General features: G+C 33.8%; 2 protein-coding genes across 2 annotated transcripts in view; one reads left to right on the top strand and one right to left on the bottom strand.

Moving 5' to 3' along the window:
- Positions 1-8,714, bottom strand: part of LOC113226478 — a 28,894-nt gene extending 20,180 nt beyond the window's left edge. The window contains exons 1-2 of the mRNA XM_026459108.1: positions 8,574-8,714; positions 2,620-2,801 (exon numbers count right to left, since the gene is read on the bottom strand). Of these exons, the coding sequence (XP_026314893.1) occupies positions 2,620-2,801; positions 8,574-8,661 (270 nt within the window). The 5' untranslated portion in view covers positions 8,662-8,714. The remainder of the gene's footprint in view (positions 1-2,619; positions 2,802-8,573) is intronic.
- Positions 8,715-9,290: 576 nt separating this feature from the next.
- On the top strand, positions 9,291-16,837 carry LOC113226567 (UPF0692 protein CG33108). Its single transcript, XM_026459241.1, has 2 exons — positions 9,291-9,805; positions 15,194-16,837. Exons 1-2 carry the CDS (start codon positions 9,306-9,308, stop codon positions 15,522-15,524), a joined length of 831 nt encoding a protein of 276 aa, XP_026315026.1. The 5' UTR covers positions 9,291-9,305; the 3' UTR covers positions 15,525-16,837.
- The last annotated feature ends 295 nt before the right edge of the window (positions 16,838-17,132 follow it).

The following is a 17,132-nucleotide window of genomic DNA, read 5'->3' on the forward strand; positions in this document are numbered from 1 at the left end:
ACTATTGATAATGGGCCCTGACACATTTTGAAAAATCTACGCAATAAAGTGTCAAAATTACGAAATACTATTGGTGTCTGAAACACTGTGCTGATCGAACCAGCTTTGATAATGGGCCCAGAACTATTTCGACAAAGAAGAAAAATAAACATTCGCTACCTTAATCGTTGTCGTTGTGGTTACAAGACTGTCTTGCACTGTCGAAAACTTGACTCCCTCATCAATGACAAATTCTTTTTCTTTCTTCTCTGTCATAATACTAAATTCATCTACTTGATTAACATACACTTATTACAATGTAACAATAAATATTTTGAAATTCAAATTGTTTATCTCATTTATATTTGTTTGATGATAATGATTTTATGACTGTCTAGTCAATGACACTAATGACAATGTCTATCTATACACTTTTTATTTCGTTCTATTCGATGTGCCATTAATCTCATGCAAATTAGAACCCTTGAACTTTAGCAAACAAAAAGTTTTCAACCTTATTAGTTATTTATTTATGCAACGTATGAATTTATACTTCGGTTTTACGAGTATTTTAGAATTAGAAACACTGTAAGCAAAGAAGCAGTGATCGTAAACTTTTTTCTTCAGACAAAAAATTGCATAAATATAAATGTAATTTGTTATAAATTTTCACGATGTTCTCCATTGATATTTTATATATATGAATATAACAATTCGATATTAATATAATAATTACAACAAATCGTCGCCTTACAAGATACAAGTTTGAGAAAATTCTCAAACTTGTATCTTGTAAAGAGTGATTTTTCAGGAGATGGCAAAACTTTGTATTTATTTTAAATTCCTTATCAAGGGTGTTAATTTGGACGCATTACCTTAACAATAAGTAAAAGTCAGTGTGTGAATATGAAGGAAATATGATGTGAAATCAACCTGAAAAATTTGTATATTAAAATCCATTTTTTTTATTTTAGTAACTTTGTGCTTTAAGATACGAGTTTGAGAAAGTAAGGCGACAAAATGACAATTACAAATGACACGATAACATGTTATTTTATAAAAAAAACTACGTTTTCTCTTTGGATCCTCCGTGTCTCTGAAAATTTTCATTTTCACCTTTAATAAACGCCACAAGAAAAAAAAACAACGTAATAATTAACACAGATAGTAAGTAATAAATAGAATGTTTGAGCATCTTATTTTACGGTGGGTAGCTTGTATTGGTCCCGGGTTTAATCCCCGGGTCCATTAGACTACCGAGGTTTTTAATCCTTCATCCTGGCCTTATCACGTCACCACTAGTTCCACGGCTGAGTAAGGGGCTCTTCTCGAGAGAAAGATTAGGAACTATATCGCATACGTAGCTTTCATCATGATTATTGTCATTCGCCGTTAGCGTGAGTAATTGCAACTAACATTCACAAAAAGCCTTAATTCTCAGGCTCATTGAAAACCAGCTCCACAGTCCAGTTATGGCCGTGGCATAAGCTGAATGAGGCTCTTTTGCGTACGCCACAATCGCATAAATGACAATACGAATTGTAATCGTTATATTTTGTTTATTGCTCTCGTCTGTTTTGCTTTCTTTTAATAATATACACACTCAACATAGCCCCACACTAGGGAATCCCTGAGTCGCGAGTGCCATAGGCATACACATAGACAACCACAAACTCACGAGAGAAATAAATGTAGGCCATACAAATATTTCTCCCGGCCCGGGAACCGAACCTGGGACCTCTGCGTGGCAGTCTGGCATGGTAGGCGTTCGGCCACAGAGGCAGCTTTATTTTTTTATTTTATTTAAACTTTATTGCATACAAAGTAGTATAGTCAAGAGCACGTCAAGCTTGACACTTTGTTCTTTGGACTGTTCTTATCATAAGCGGCATAGAGTTGGATTTCAATCTTAAGTGTCAATCTTGACCCTGTACAAATGGCGGAGTTAATGCCATTAGGCATTCTCTACCAGTGAACCGAAGAGCCGAGTTCAGATTAAATAATAGGGATGCATAACATGACAAATAAAAACAAATAAATAACGCACAAGTAAATCAAAATTCATAAATAACTATGATACATTATCTACACACAATATATATACGATACATAACATATAATACATAACTATCTCCATACATAAACTATCTATATACACACTGCATACACATATAATATATTATGTATAAATGTCAGACTGATGTAAGGCAGATTGAGACTCCGAAGTTGCGGACTGATTGCTTGAAACCTAGCTTATTCGGCGCATTTTGAATATTGCAGTGTTCTAAAGTCGTATTGGCTTAAGTGTAAATGAGTTGGAAACAAAACCAGAGGAGGAATGAGAAGAGTCAAATTGCTGTTTGAGCTTTGATTTATGTTTTTTTTTCTTGTTTTTGTATTTTTTATTTCGGATTTTAATTCTTTCTATTTTGTTTTGTTTGTCTAAGTATTATTAATATCTTGTTTGTATTATTTATGTTTTGTGGCGTTGCAATAAATGTCTTTTCTATCCTACAGGCACACGCCGCTACAGAAATTTGAGACGTCGCCATCTCAAATGAGATGCATTCGTTCTCCCCCTAGGCTATTAAAGCTTCCATTACAATACAATTCAATATTTTTAGTTTTTTAGTAGCTCACCCGCTTATTAGCATCCAGCTCAATCTTAGCGTCCCCGTTGCGATGGTCTCCGACGACGTACTTGGCATCGGCCATATCCACTCTGGTCGTGATTTTGGCCTCGTCTTCCTTCTGCAGCAGCTTCTCCTCGGCGCCGTCAGAGGATAACTTCTCCTTTGACTTAGCAAGGTTTGACCGGAACTCTAGGGTAAAAAGATTTAGTTATAAATTTGTGTAAAGGACAAAGAAAACTAATCTTACTATTGTATTGTAACATTTCTTATATTTTATTGTAACATTTCTTACTTTTGTAAGAAATAACAATTGTAAAAACTTTACTTATGTAATAAATTTTTATATTAATATTAATATATTGTTATAACAGGTATTTTTTGTGTTCTTAAGCTTATTACATGCGCCTAGAATTTAAAAAAATCTTGAGTTTATGATTAGCTCGCTGACGGATAATTTTACAGTAGTAGTAGAAGTCCGAAATAACTCAATACAGCCACCCATTAAAGTATCTGATAATATAAAAATATCAGGTATTTTAATGAGTCTTACATTAACAATAGAACTGGAATCTATAACTGTCCGTAACCGCACTGACAAAAAATACCTCCTTTCCTCCTCCTTATAGTCCTACTACTAGGAACTCCGTCCTTTGAGTGTGTCCAAAGAACAAAATAGAAAAGTAAACTTTCTGAACGTAGCAATTAAGAAAATTTGAACATCGAAAATAATAATTGAATGTCGAACACGCAACTTTTTTTTGTTCATATGAACTTGATACTTTGGCTTTGATACTTATTACAAGTATAATCATTGCTTACTTACATTATTTTAACGCAATGTGTCGATTTAAAAAAAAAAGCTAAAATATGACGGATGTGTACTAAATAAAAAATGATGATTTTGGATTTACCTACACGTTTTTTGTCAATAGGAAATACAATTACGAAGAAAAAAGTTCGCATGTAAAATAAATTTAGGAATTTGTAGTCATATCTCTTACAGGTTATTCTGCGCTGCCGACACGCGACACAATAGGACCAAAAAATGAACCAATTTAGTTAACTATCGAGTTAGCGATATCGACCTTTGACTTCGTTCTATGAGATAAACTATGATTAATTCTAAGATTTTAAACTAAGTTTCGTTGACGTAGCGACTTTGAACATATACATGGTAACAAATTATAGTTGTCCAAAAGAAAAAATGTAGGTACAGGGCATCGTAACGACCCATTTCAAATAAACATTAGTTCCAAAAATCAATAGTTTAACCACAGACAATACAATACTATACGTTTAACTAATCTACATTTTATTTACTTTTTTGAAAATTTACTACTCTAGTCGCCTAACCACTCTAGTTTGAAAACGATTCCACTAAATGAATGGAAATTTGGTATGGAAGTCATGTGACCATATACATATACTGGCTAGCAATTAAAGCTCTCTATATTATCAGTTGGGCCAACATTTTAGCAGTTTTTGAACGTTTTCTTTTCGTGCACTATGCCTATTAGGAGAATAATTTAGGTAAATCTCAGCTGAACTAATCATTTCTTCTAAGAAATTAAGTTAAAATTGTCCGATTAATGATTATAATAGAAGTTGTTAATTTAGGTTTCTAGTCAATGAGTCACTAGAAACCAAAACAAAAATTCCTTCGATCAGACACATTGACTTACAATTATATGGACGTCGGGTCCGCGCTAAAAAGTGTCCGCAGTTGTAAGGCGCTAAAATCGTATACAGAGCGCGACACTCAGCTTTAGTCTTCATTTGTTCTACTGACAGCGCGATACTGCATTGATTACAATTTAAATTTCGAATAGGTTGACTTGGGACATTTTTTTCGTGGTTTTTGTATTAGACCCGTCGTCCATTTATTTGTAAGTCAATGATCAGACAGGACCAGAACCAAACAGGTCCTGTCAGGTCGAAGGAATGTTTCTTTGTATTCGATCTTTTTATTAATAATTATAACAAACGAATGGAGTAATTTAACAAAAAAATAAATTAATATCATGTTAGTAAAACATCATAACATGTATGAACATGTAAATTTATAAAATAAAATAAAATGTAAATTTTCTCAGTCAGGATTTTTTAGAAAATTTACATTTTATTTGTGAACAAATAAAAAATCTCTTAAAGGTCCTATAATAACGGCGCAAAATAAGAACATAATTGCACTCTGGTTACATGATCACGCTACTTCCACACCAAATTTCAATTCCTTTAGTGAAATACTTTATAACTAGAGTGGTTTTGGTACTAGAGCACAACATTTTCAAAACGCACACAGATTTTCGAACTAATGTTTATTTTAAACAATTTTGGACTATTATAAACGGGCCACCCTGTATAACTATTGCGTGTTCTACTCATTACAATGCGTGTTCTATATAAATAGCAACGGCAGACGGTGTTACACGACACGATTTCCATCACCTGGCCTGAGGACTTTATTCTATTTTTTTTTTTTACAATTTACTAGCAAATAATAATATCGATATGCATTGAAGCATTTGCCGAGTGGCTTATATCCGACTTACCGTCTTTAAATTCCGCCACTAACAAGTTTCAATAAACAAAGATTTCAAGTATAAACCGTAAGGGTTTCATTGATGACGTTTTCCACTCAGCAATATTCAATCTCACATTACGTTATTGAATACGCATTGCCTACCTACCTAGGCTACGCTCTAGTGACAATGTAATTATAATTAAGTACTATAGACAGTTATTTAAATGTATCTAGTCAAGCTCGTAATAAGTACGCGTCGATACCGTGAAAATATTTTTCTCGTTAGTCGTCGAAAACTTTACTTACCGTGTTCAAAAATAAACAAAGCTTCAAACTGCACTAAATCACTTTAAATCCATAAATGAAGTACAAAGATCTCGTTAGCTTGTTATAATGGAATAACGCATACCGCAAATTGTATGTTACGGTCCAGAGACACGCGAGATTGAAGTAATCAGAAGATATTGTAATTGAACTATACTGACTTGCTAATAGATAGGACATGTTATAGAAACGTTCAAAGTGGTGTGTTTTGTTCCGTATATCTGAACTGTGAAAAAATCTATTTATATTCATAATTCATTCGTATGTAGAATAGAAAAGTTACACAATTTATAGTTAGGGACCTTTCAAAGTTATTTTGTTTCCTTTACATATTATAGATTGTGGAAAATTCATAAAATTTAACAGTTTTTCATAGGTCGTTCTTAAATCAAAGTGTATAATTTATATTTATTGATACCATTTTTAAAAAATACGCAACAAAATTAAGTTTCTACTTCTAAATATTTGCTTACGCAATCGATGTTAATATTCAGCTTCGTACCTACTTTTTTCAAATTGAATTTCAAGAACATTGTTTAATGTTTAATTATCCATTAATTTTTATTTATGAAACTGTTCTGTTTTTTCTTAAAATCTCTCTTTGGCTTGCTAAGCACTTTAAATTGTTTCATGTTGATAAAATTCGTAAATGGCATTGGATAACTTACATTTAATTATTAGGTTCTGTGTACTAATTGTTGAGTATTCCACATTTTCAACTAAAAATTGTAACTACCACTAAATAAACAACCATATAATGTAAACACAAGGTGAGTTTGATACTTTAGAAATACCACATATAACTTGCTTGATATATCGACTATTTATGTAATATTTATTTACTGCCTCTGAAGCTGAACGGTTATGCAGAGGTCCAGGGTTCAATTCCCAGACCGGGAGAAATATTTTTGTGGCCTACATTTATCATTCTCATGAGTTTGGATGTAATTTGTGACTATCTATGTGTGTTCGTGGCACCCGCGACACAAGGTTTCTAGTGCAGGGCTATGAGTGTGTGCATTATAGATATTTCACAATTCAAAAAGATTAACATTCTTATTCTATATATCAATTACATAAAAAAGATAATATAATATTAGATTAAAACAAGGACCTCTGGAAAACTCATTTAAGGCTTACTTCGTTTAGCAAAACTTACTGAGAGTCGTATTCTAGAACTCTACTCAATGCTTAAGTCAGGACTTGAGTATGATTCAAAGCACTAGAAATCATACTCAAGTCCCTGCCATTAGGGTCGTATTTCCAGTGCTTGTGTTGCCAGTGCAATCCTGACTTGAGCATTGAATAGAGGTCTAGAATACGACCTGTAGTTTTTAATTAAGCTGAAAAACTTTTTAAAAATCAAAAATTTATTAAAATCATCTTCGTTTATTGAAAATACTTGTTACATTTACATAATGAAATTAAGTCATTATAAATAATATAAACTAAATATGATTACCGATTGTCATTTAACTTTTCTAAAAACTGTACAAAAAGTGCATTTCTTTGCCTTTGGATTTCATTTGACTCTTCTACAATACTTATCAACCGGTCCAACTTCTCTTCAACATTCCTTTGTCTATCTCTCATTTCTAATGTCACTTTTTTAAGCTCAGCATAACGTTTCTTACTAAACTTCTTCCGTTCCTCTTCAGTTGTACTGTGTGAACTGTGACCATTCTCATTAATATCTGCCGTATAGCTCTGTCCAGTCTTTATTGACAACAAAGCTTTAGCTATAACATTTTCATTTGCAACCTCGTGTATTTTCTGTTGAATCTCAGACTGATATTCTCCATTTATGCAGTATATTTCTTCAAAAATTGAAAAGTATGGCCATTTAATTGTTGACAAGCCTTCGACATTCTTCTTTTTTAGTAATCTTACATATGTTTGTTTTAAATTTCTAAATTTTTTATCACAACTGTCTGGGGTTTTCCCTAGGACACTGGCAATTTCCATCCAGATATTCTTTTTTCGAACTTTTGGGTTCCGAAATTTGTCTATGTTTTGTAAATAGAGATTCAACATTGTTGTGATGGTTTTAACATCCCAGTGATCGTCAGATTCATCTTGAACTTCAGAATCCATTGCTTCTGCCCGTTCCAAGTGAATGTATTCACCATCCGCCGCTTCTATGTACTCTACTTCTGTTATAAGACAAAAGAAGAATATCTTTATTTGCATACCTAAGCTAATTTAAAATAAATATTTAAAAGAATGAAGAAATTTAGACTGAACATTACGTACTTTATCATACCAAATGTTTATTAATTTGAATATTAATAACTGTGACCCTCCCAACAAGGAAAGCCGAGGGATTTATGAGCCAATTCAAAGCAATTTTCCTTATAAAGGGACTTGATTGGACAATGATGCTCCCAGCAAATCCATGACACGTTAAGGAGTAAATAGATAGTAGAACTTAAATTTATGCTGAAAACCATAATTACCTGTCATTTCTGCTGACATCTTGTAGATTGCAAATGTTAATAATTTAACACAATTGACTTTTTTAACGCAAACAAACTGGCACGTTGCATCATTCAGCGCCCACAGCGATTCTGCACAAAATGGCGACGCTGCGTACGTCCGGTAAAAAGCGCTTTATAACCCAACCAATTTTAGGATGTAACCTCGAGAAACATAATTCAAATTATTTATCAGAAACTATGTACAAAAATATAGCGAAATATCGATTTCAGTACTTAAATGGTACACATAGGAATGGAATTTAGTTATTTGTTTTTCGAAATAGAAACAAGTATTTCAAAGAAAACTGAGTGTCGATAATTTTGATTTGATTAAATCACATTCGCAACTCGGCAATGAAACATCTGTGTTTTTGACATCTCACACTACACTGATAACGTCAAATTATGATAACGAGACGTATGCCTACTATTTTAATCGAAACAAAGAGCAATTGATATGTGACCCTGATACGACGTAAGCGATGCCGCGTGGATTAACAGCCATAACGCCGATTCGCATGCTCAGGAAGACAGTTTTTTAAATGAAAACCATTGGAATCCTCTCCAAAACCAAAAGTAAAAGTAGCATTACTAATAAATATAGTAGCTAGATATGCACTTCTAAATCTAAAATACCTGGTTCAGCCTCCCTTATAGGCGTATATGATGAAACGTGTTCCTCCTCCTTCGCCTGCCCTCCATCTATATTGTGTTTTCCTGACATGATGAATTATTTTCTCGTGAAACCGGTTCCACCAGTGCGAATAAGAAAGTTTTCTCTCGCACTCCAATAACTTAATATGGTACTTGCAATTAGTATCTTACACTCAAGCAATTTTCCCATCGACCTTATTTCTCACGGTCTTTTCGGTCAATGAATGAGTGAATGATTGGTACAGACACGAATAATTCTTCTACTTTAGAAGTATCAATCAGTCTCACTTCCGTTACGTTTGAATGATTAATTTTGTAAAGATGCAAATTGCAATGCAAATTTGCAAATATTTATTTTACATCTCTGTTAATTTATTTTTATTTTTATAATTAGTTCATAAGAATCTTTTTGTATTGTAAAATAGTATATAATATCATAATGAAGACATGCACGACAAAACTTCAGTCAGCTGTTTTACGTCAACTGAAGTGACACTGACAAATGAGTGATACAACGACATAGGTTATTTCTTATCTGGGTTATTTGCAAAAAATACCTTGACTCGAAGTGTAGAATTTCGTATTTAGTTTTGTTTTAAACTTTTTTCAACAGTATTAGCAACAGACAATGTCAATTATTAATATATATAAGAGTAATTGGTAATTTTAAGGATTATGCGCTTTACCTCCTAGCCCTATTTCTATACGTTTAATATGAGCACAATCCCCCCAGCGCCGCCTCCGCCGCCACCACCTCCTCCACCAGCACCGCCACTGAGACTAGATATATCACCAAGTCCCCCGACAAGTTACGCAAATAGACATCTTCCTTATTTAGATATTTGCAATTGGGACACAAAGTATCCACAACTTTGGGAAGCCTGTGCTAAATTCAACATTTGCTTGGATGAAGCCCCTTATAAATATAGCTACAGGGCTTTTGAGTCAATAATACAAGTGGGGCCAACGTGTGGGCTTGTAGCCCTTTCCATGTTAATGAATGGAGAAGTACCACCAGACGAAATCTTGACCATAGCGAGACACGAGGGCTTTACTTGCCAGGGCGAAATGTTTAGCTGCAAGAACCTCGTAAATTTAGCCGAAAAAGTGATAAGTTTAGCCGAGGTCAATCTGCAATGTAGTTTAAGATTTGGAGGTCTGTTTAGTGAGGAAATTGTGGAGAAACTGTTGAATGGCGCTGCTTTGTTAGTACCGTATCCTTTTACAAATTATACAAACTTTAAGAACAATCCTTCACATATATTACATTTAATAGAGTGCTTATTAACATTTAACTATGTGTAGTAGCACACTGAGAAACAAATGTAATCATTATTTATATTGAAGACCCCACTCAATAAATCTGTTTTCTCAAAACACTAACTTTACAGAACAAATAAATAGTGAAAAATTTTCAATAACTTTGCACCTGACAGGTTTATTAAAAAAAATGTGCAACAATAAGAATAAACTAACCTGGGTTTTTTCCTAGGGAAGTCGGAACCAGGCAGTTTTGAAGTACCAGGATTTTTTTTGGTACCAGACTTCTATGGAACCAGTATTTCCCGATTCTTTCGGTACGTCTGGTACTAGCTAGTTGTTGTTACAACAATCAGTGAAGTAGTAAGCAATAGTACTCGACAAAAAGTGATAGGTTTCAAAAGTAAAAATGGTCAATATTGCAGCTTTTTATTGAAAGTTATGTAGTACAAATTAGTCAACTTAATTTTTCAGCCTTGTTATTGTCGGAAATGAAAAAAACATTAAACAATAATTTATTCTATTTTATTTGCAATCAAAACAACAGAAATGTATACTTAAACCTCCTTTAGTTCTTAGAAAATATCAAATTTAAAACAGTTGCTATTAAAACATCTTAAATCTTTTAGAAAATACAGCTATTAAAAATTATTATACAGTCATTCTTTTAAACTTAAATGGCTGTTTAGTTCTTTATTCTAAATTATTAAAAAAAAATTGAATTAAAAACCTGCTTCCTTTTAGTTTTTACATTGTAAACATTGACCAACCAACAAATGGATGTCGGGTCTAATACAAAAACCACGAAAAAATGTCCGAAGTTAACCTATACAAACGTAGTGACATGTAACGAAATATAAAAAACTAAAACATTTAATTTAAATTGTAACAACATGGCAGTACTGCCTAATTTTGCTTGCAACAATTTAAGGACCCAAAAAACACCAAATTCAGCTTCTACTGGAAATTTAACAAAATGTACCATATTTAGCTTCGACTGAAAATTACTTGAACACAAGAGTAATGGAGTAGCCTTTATCGTAAATATGAATTAATTTTTATATATATTATTATGTCGAATTTTGTGCAAATTCACTTAAAGAAATAAAGAGTTGGGCAGATACAAACATACAAATATTACTACAAATGTGAAATTAAGCCTTAAATTAATTAATTAATGTGAAGTTAAAACCGCTTAGCGATTAATCGTCGGTATTTAGAAAAACTTACTTTAGTTTATAAAATACTGTTAAGTTTAAGATTATGAATTAATAATGTAACAAGTTATCATAAATAAAAAATAAAAAAGCGTGTACTATAAGAAATGTACTGATATTCCAACTAAACGTAAACCGTAATTCCGAAAACCGATTTAGTTTAGTTTTTCAATCTTCCTAAAAAAATACATTCGACATTTTATATCGTTAGCTCGAATTAAACGTCATTAATAAAAAATATTTTTTTAAATAAGATTAAAATCAAAGCGACTCTATAGTTTCTTTGTTCTAAATATCTCAATCGCTTGTGGTTCGAACAATTGGAAATGACCGAAAAGTTTATATAAGCTTCTTGAAATTGACGTAATGGGTCTCTTTCCATATTTTGCGCATGCAATGTGTAGAAAAAGGACAGTTAGCTATTTGATTATTTTGTGTGCTTTTCTAATTTATATTTACGATTGATTTATATATAAATTAAATACGATAAAACTGTACAAAATAACACTTTTAAATGAGAACTATGATAACACAATATATTTGTTTAGTGAAAATATGATACAAAATCCTGTTTTCGCAATTTACTCATTGACTTACAAATAAATGGATGACGGGTCTAATACAAAAACCACGAAAAAAATGTCCCAAATCAACCTATTTAAACGTAGTGACATGTAAAGGAATATGAAAAAGCTAAAACGTTGAATTTAAATTGTAATGTCATTGCAGTACTGCCTAATTTTGCTTGCAACAATTGAAAGGCGCAAAAAACACCATATTCAGCTTCCACTGGAAACTTACCAAAATGTACCATATGTAGCTTCTAGCGAAAACTACTTGAACAATTAATGAAGTAGCCTTTATTATTTATAAATAAATTATACGTAATTATACGTAAATGTTGAATTTTATACAATGCCATTTATTACGAGCTAGGGTGTCTGACTTTTTTGTTCTTGAATTCCGAGAATTCTCGTACCCGATTTCTCGAGTTATTCGAGAGTTTTTTAAAAACCGTAAAAAATCAGCTCAATCAAGTATAAAACTAAATGAGAACTTTTCGAAATGAATAAATTCCATCGTTTTTGGTCCCAGGTTCGATTCCCAATTGAACCAATTTGGGAAATGAACTTTTGTAAATTGGTTCTGCTCTGGGATTCTGTTGCTCTGATACTCATGGGGAGTATGTACAGAGAGTTCCCTAGTTTCAAACCACGTAATTGTCTTACAATAGAATACCAAGACCAAAACCATATAGAAAAGTTAATTTGTTAAATTGATCCTACCGGTATCGAACCCGGGAACTTCTCATCCAGTGCCCACAGTGCAAACCGTTAGGCTATCAAGGTTGTTACTATTTGTATTATTATGCAGTGTTTTTGTTCACTCATTAATATAATCACATACCAAAACTTTAATATTATGGTCTTTTATCAAGCTTGTATCAGCTCTGGTTTACTTTCTTTTCTTACCATTTTCTTAACCCGTTCGTGCATAGTACTGTAATTATACTGAGCTCAAAAACGTCACCACTTTTCTATATGTTGTAGTGCTTACATTGATTCAATATAATTATTACTGTTTATCACTGACGACTGTTGATTCTGTCAACAGGCATAGGCGTACTGCTCATAGTTCTTGCAAATGTTTCTTGTGCATGAAAAAGTTCGGCTATGACGGTAGTAGGGTATTTTCCGTTGTGAAATAATTAAAAAATTAAAATGCGCCATACTGATTGCGCAAGAGAAACGCTTTCCAAAATAAACACTTAGGTACTGATTAATAATAATAATTATGATAACGCACACACTCAACATTGCCCGCATTAGGGAAACCCTGTGTCGCGGGTGCCATGGACACACACATATAGACAACCACAAATTACACCCAAACTCATGAGAGAAATAAATGTAGGCCATATTTCTCCCGAAAAACCTAAAAGAATACTTTCTGGATTATGGAAATTCATGCAAACGTTATTTCGGGCAAATGTATTTTCGGTCTTCTGATTCGTAACCCCGAGCCGTAGAAAGAGTACAACAACATTTGAAAGTATTACTAACATGTATTTAAAAATATTTTAATAATAACATTAGCATCAAATTTTTGTTCTAAATATTTCAAACGAATATTTCAATTGAAATTGACGTGATGGGTCTCGTTCAGTCTTTTACGCAAGCAACGAGTCTGCAAGAGACAGTTAGCTATTTGATTATTTTGATTGCTTTTGTAAATTATATTTACGATTAATTTAAATATAAATTAAATACTATATATACTAGAGCATAAAATAACACTTTTAAATGATAACTATGATAACACAATGTAGTACTTACTTAAAATATGATATACCACCCTGTTTTTTCACTTTAGTTGAGTAATTTTTACAAGGTCTTACTACACTATACGGCATCATTGACAAGCGCGCTGTCAGTCGAACAAACGAAGACTAAAGCGTGATTGACGCTGTGTATACGATTTTAACGCCCTGTAAGTTCGGACACTTTTTAGCGCGGACCCGACGTCCATTTATTTGTAAGTCAATGACTTTACTGCAGTAATTTTTACAAGTTATTATTATATGGTACTGCATGATTGACTACCGCGCTCTCACTCGAACAAATGAAGACTGTTGCGCGATTGACGCTCTGTATGCGATTTTAACGCCCTATAGGTGCGGACTCTTTTTAGCGCGAACCCGACGTCCATTTATTGGTAGGTCAATGATTGTAAATGTAATTTTGATATGGAGTTCTTAGGTTTGCGCTATTGCTACACATAGGAAATGAAACTATTTTTCCGCATATAAATCGCGTATATTCATTTTTTCAAACAACCCAGAGCGTTTCGGACCCCAAACGTTAGTTTGTTTCGATTTAAATCCAGAAAAATAGTTTCAATTTGTACGAAATTTTAATTTTTTTAGATGTGTTGTATTCTGTTCATACATAATTCGTAATTATATTTTTTCTAGAAAAAACATTTGAGTTACGTTCAAATAAAATATTTTTTGGAAGTTTATAATAGAACACTATTATAGGCTGTTAAAAAAATTGTGCAAATATTTATTTACGCAGACGTCCATATCTTTTCTCCAGTTAGTGACTGTCATAACTAGCCTTGCGCAAATATTGTAGGGCAATGTATCTTCAGTTTAGCACTTGTCATTTTGAGCTGTAGCTATCTGTAGCTCTTAGACTATTTTTGTCAATTAGTTTATATGCATATCTAAAAAAGGTAGGCATACAACGACTATTAAAATAATATTCTTTTTTTGTGGGTGTTTTGGCTTCTGACTGCCCCACTGAGTACAATTCTACCAGTGTCATACATGGTTTATATCAAGATTGCCAGGAACGTACTTCACAAGACAACCCGTACAAAATCGATAGTTGCATAGATTCAGCAAATTCAATTTTGTATAGCGGCCATCTTAGATTTACCATATTGGAAAATTTATTCTCAATAGGAATGGGCGTTACAAATCGTATATACATTGTTATTGAAACTATATATTGTGGCAATATCGAAAATCAGATATCGTATATCTTAGAAACTATATATCTATATTACTCCGCATCGCGTATTTTATAGCGATGCCGAATCAAGCCGAGCGATTACCGAGTGGATACCAATACGAAATCATATATTTTCCAAACTATATACCAATATTGCTTCGTATCAGATTTTCACTATATATTCACTGAGTGAATAGCAACGCGAAACCGTTTTTTGTGCGTCTTCGAAACTGTATACTAACATTGGCACTTGTAGAACTATATCCAATAATATATAGTTTCGAAATCTGATTCTGCATATCAGTAACGGCGATGTATCAACGCAGCGCGCACGCGGGCTGTATCCATGAATATATAGTTTCGAAATCCGATTTCGAATATTGATATATAGTTTCGATACGATATTCAAAAAAAGCTATATTACCCATTCCTAATTCTCAAGCTTATAATGTCTGTGCTATGACAAAATGTACAGATACAGCAGTAAGGAGAGAGATGATAAAACAGCATGTTTGTGCAGCCTTTTTTCTTAAAAACTTTTTAGGTGTTTTTAATTTCAATAAACAATTTACATTGCAACATAAAAATCCTGAACGGCAAAACTCAGTTATGACGCAGACTGCAACCACTCGCCGTGTCTTCGGAAGGGGCACACAGCCCACTGGGCACTTATTTGCGGCGTCATCATCATCAAAAATCCAGACAACTCGTACACTAGTGATCCTAACAATGTGTACGTACTAGCATTACATGGCAAGTCAAGATATCTAGCTGCATGGAGGCTATATGATTTAGAAAAAAGTAACAAAAATCTAATAGAATTTTCGCCGAACAAAGAGTCAGATGGACTGCAATATGCTTTGCCTGAGGATGGTATTGGTGGAGAAAATGGCTTGAGAGACCAGTTTTTAATCTTTGAAAATTTTGAACGATTTTAATGGCCTAGACATTAGTTAAAATGGGTTTTTAACCGACTAACGCTAAATAGTATATAGGGAAGAGTAGGGTAATAGTTTTAAGCAGGTCATTGTACTTGTTGGGGCTTGGTTTTGTTAGAATATATACCATAGTTGTGAAATTTTAAGAATTTTAAGAAAATGTTTTCTATCGCTCAATCATTAAGATAAGCATCAAAATAGCGGACTGTATCAATGGGGTTCGGGTGGGTGCTGACTGACCCTCACTCTAAACCTCTTGGTTATGCAGGAAGGGCACTATAACCTGTACGAGCAGCCCGCACAGGGACCTTCTGACCCCAGATCAGCCCGTTTGCGCGGACTTCAACCAGTTCTCAAAATGCTGCCTTAGGTGAGCCGCTCCGGGTGCACATCCAGCACCCTCACTATTTTCCAAATAGGTATCGGAGCTGTAGGCACGCTCACTTCCCGTTGCGCTCTCCGCAACTAACGGTAAGCAAGACCAGCTCCCATACCTTTTCTACATAAGTTTTGATTATAGTGACCCTCCCTATCAACCTCTTGGTTATGCGGGAAGGGTACTATAACCTTATAAGTTCAAATTCTGACCCCAAACCAGCCAGTGTAGAGGGTTGTCACAGACCGTTGTCACTGACTTCATCCGGTTCTAAAGAGGCTAATGCCTCGGGTGAGCCGCCCCAGTGCACGTACAGTTTACCACCTTACCTATTTCTGCCGCCAAGAAGTAATGTCAGCTTTACCGTGTTCCGGTTTTGAAGGGTAAGGGTGCTGGTGAAATTACAGACACATGACACTTGTCAACTTATGTCTGAGAGTGACGCGCGCATTGCAGTGCCCTTCAATTTTTTTGCGATTTAAAGCTCTGAGTGACAATGCAACTGTTATGGACAGGTTACCACAAGGCGCACGACTTGTTGTCCGGAGAGACTACGGGCTCCCCGGCAAGACCTAGGAACAGCGGGCGTCCGGGCCAAGCCCTCCGTCAGTGATACGCCTTGACGGGCGTATCCTGTATAGTGGCGAACTAGGGGATATTTCAATAAAACTTGGCAAATAGATGTATACGTATTTTCTCAATTCCACAATTTAAATCTACAACAGTATTTGATTTCGTGTGTGATGCTATATGATGTTAAGCTTTATCGTGAATAAGACACTAAGCTTTCCATTGACTTAAGTAATTATTTAATTTCTTTTGCTCTATTTGTACCAACACAAAATTTGTAATTTATAATTAATTGACAGAAACTTTCAAAACATGCTGTACGTACACGCTCCTGGTTGGCATTCTGGTCCAAATCTAGTTTTAAGCAAATTTATTTGTTAAATATTTCTTGAATGTCGACTGTTGTGTTCGTCTAATAAATAAATAAATAAATAAATAAATTATACACCTTCTTAAAAATTACACTCAATCAATAAAGGATAGTGGTCAGATGGATAAACCTCATACAAAACTTAAGTATAGTATATATGGTAAAATTACAGACCCTGCTGGCACTGCAACTGCTATGGACAAGCGTATAGCTTACCATCAGGCGCACTACTTGTTTGTCCCGTTTATTGATATTATAAAAAAAGAGACAGTCCAAACAGACTTACTAACTA

This window comes from Hyposmocoma kahamanoa, unplaced genomic scaffold, assembly GCF_003589595.1.
Source record: "Hyposmocoma kahamanoa isolate Upper Pololo Valley unplaced genomic scaffold, ASM358959v1 192, whole genome shotgun sequence".
Classification (NCBI taxonomy): domain Eukaryota; kingdom Metazoa; phylum Arthropoda; class Insecta; order Lepidoptera; family Cosmopterigidae; genus Hyposmocoma; species Hyposmocoma kahamanoa.

Bases quoted from the DNA above. Each gene is read 5' to 3' on its own strand.
- LOC113226567 (XM_026459241.1), top strand. From the start codon at position 9,306: ATGAGCACAATCCCCCCAGCGCCGCCTCCGCCGCCACCACCTCCTCCA. The intron at 9,806-15,193 runs GTATCCTTTTAC...GGCAAAACTCAG, and splicing joins GGCGCTGCTTTGTTAGTACC to TTATGACGCAGACTGCAACC.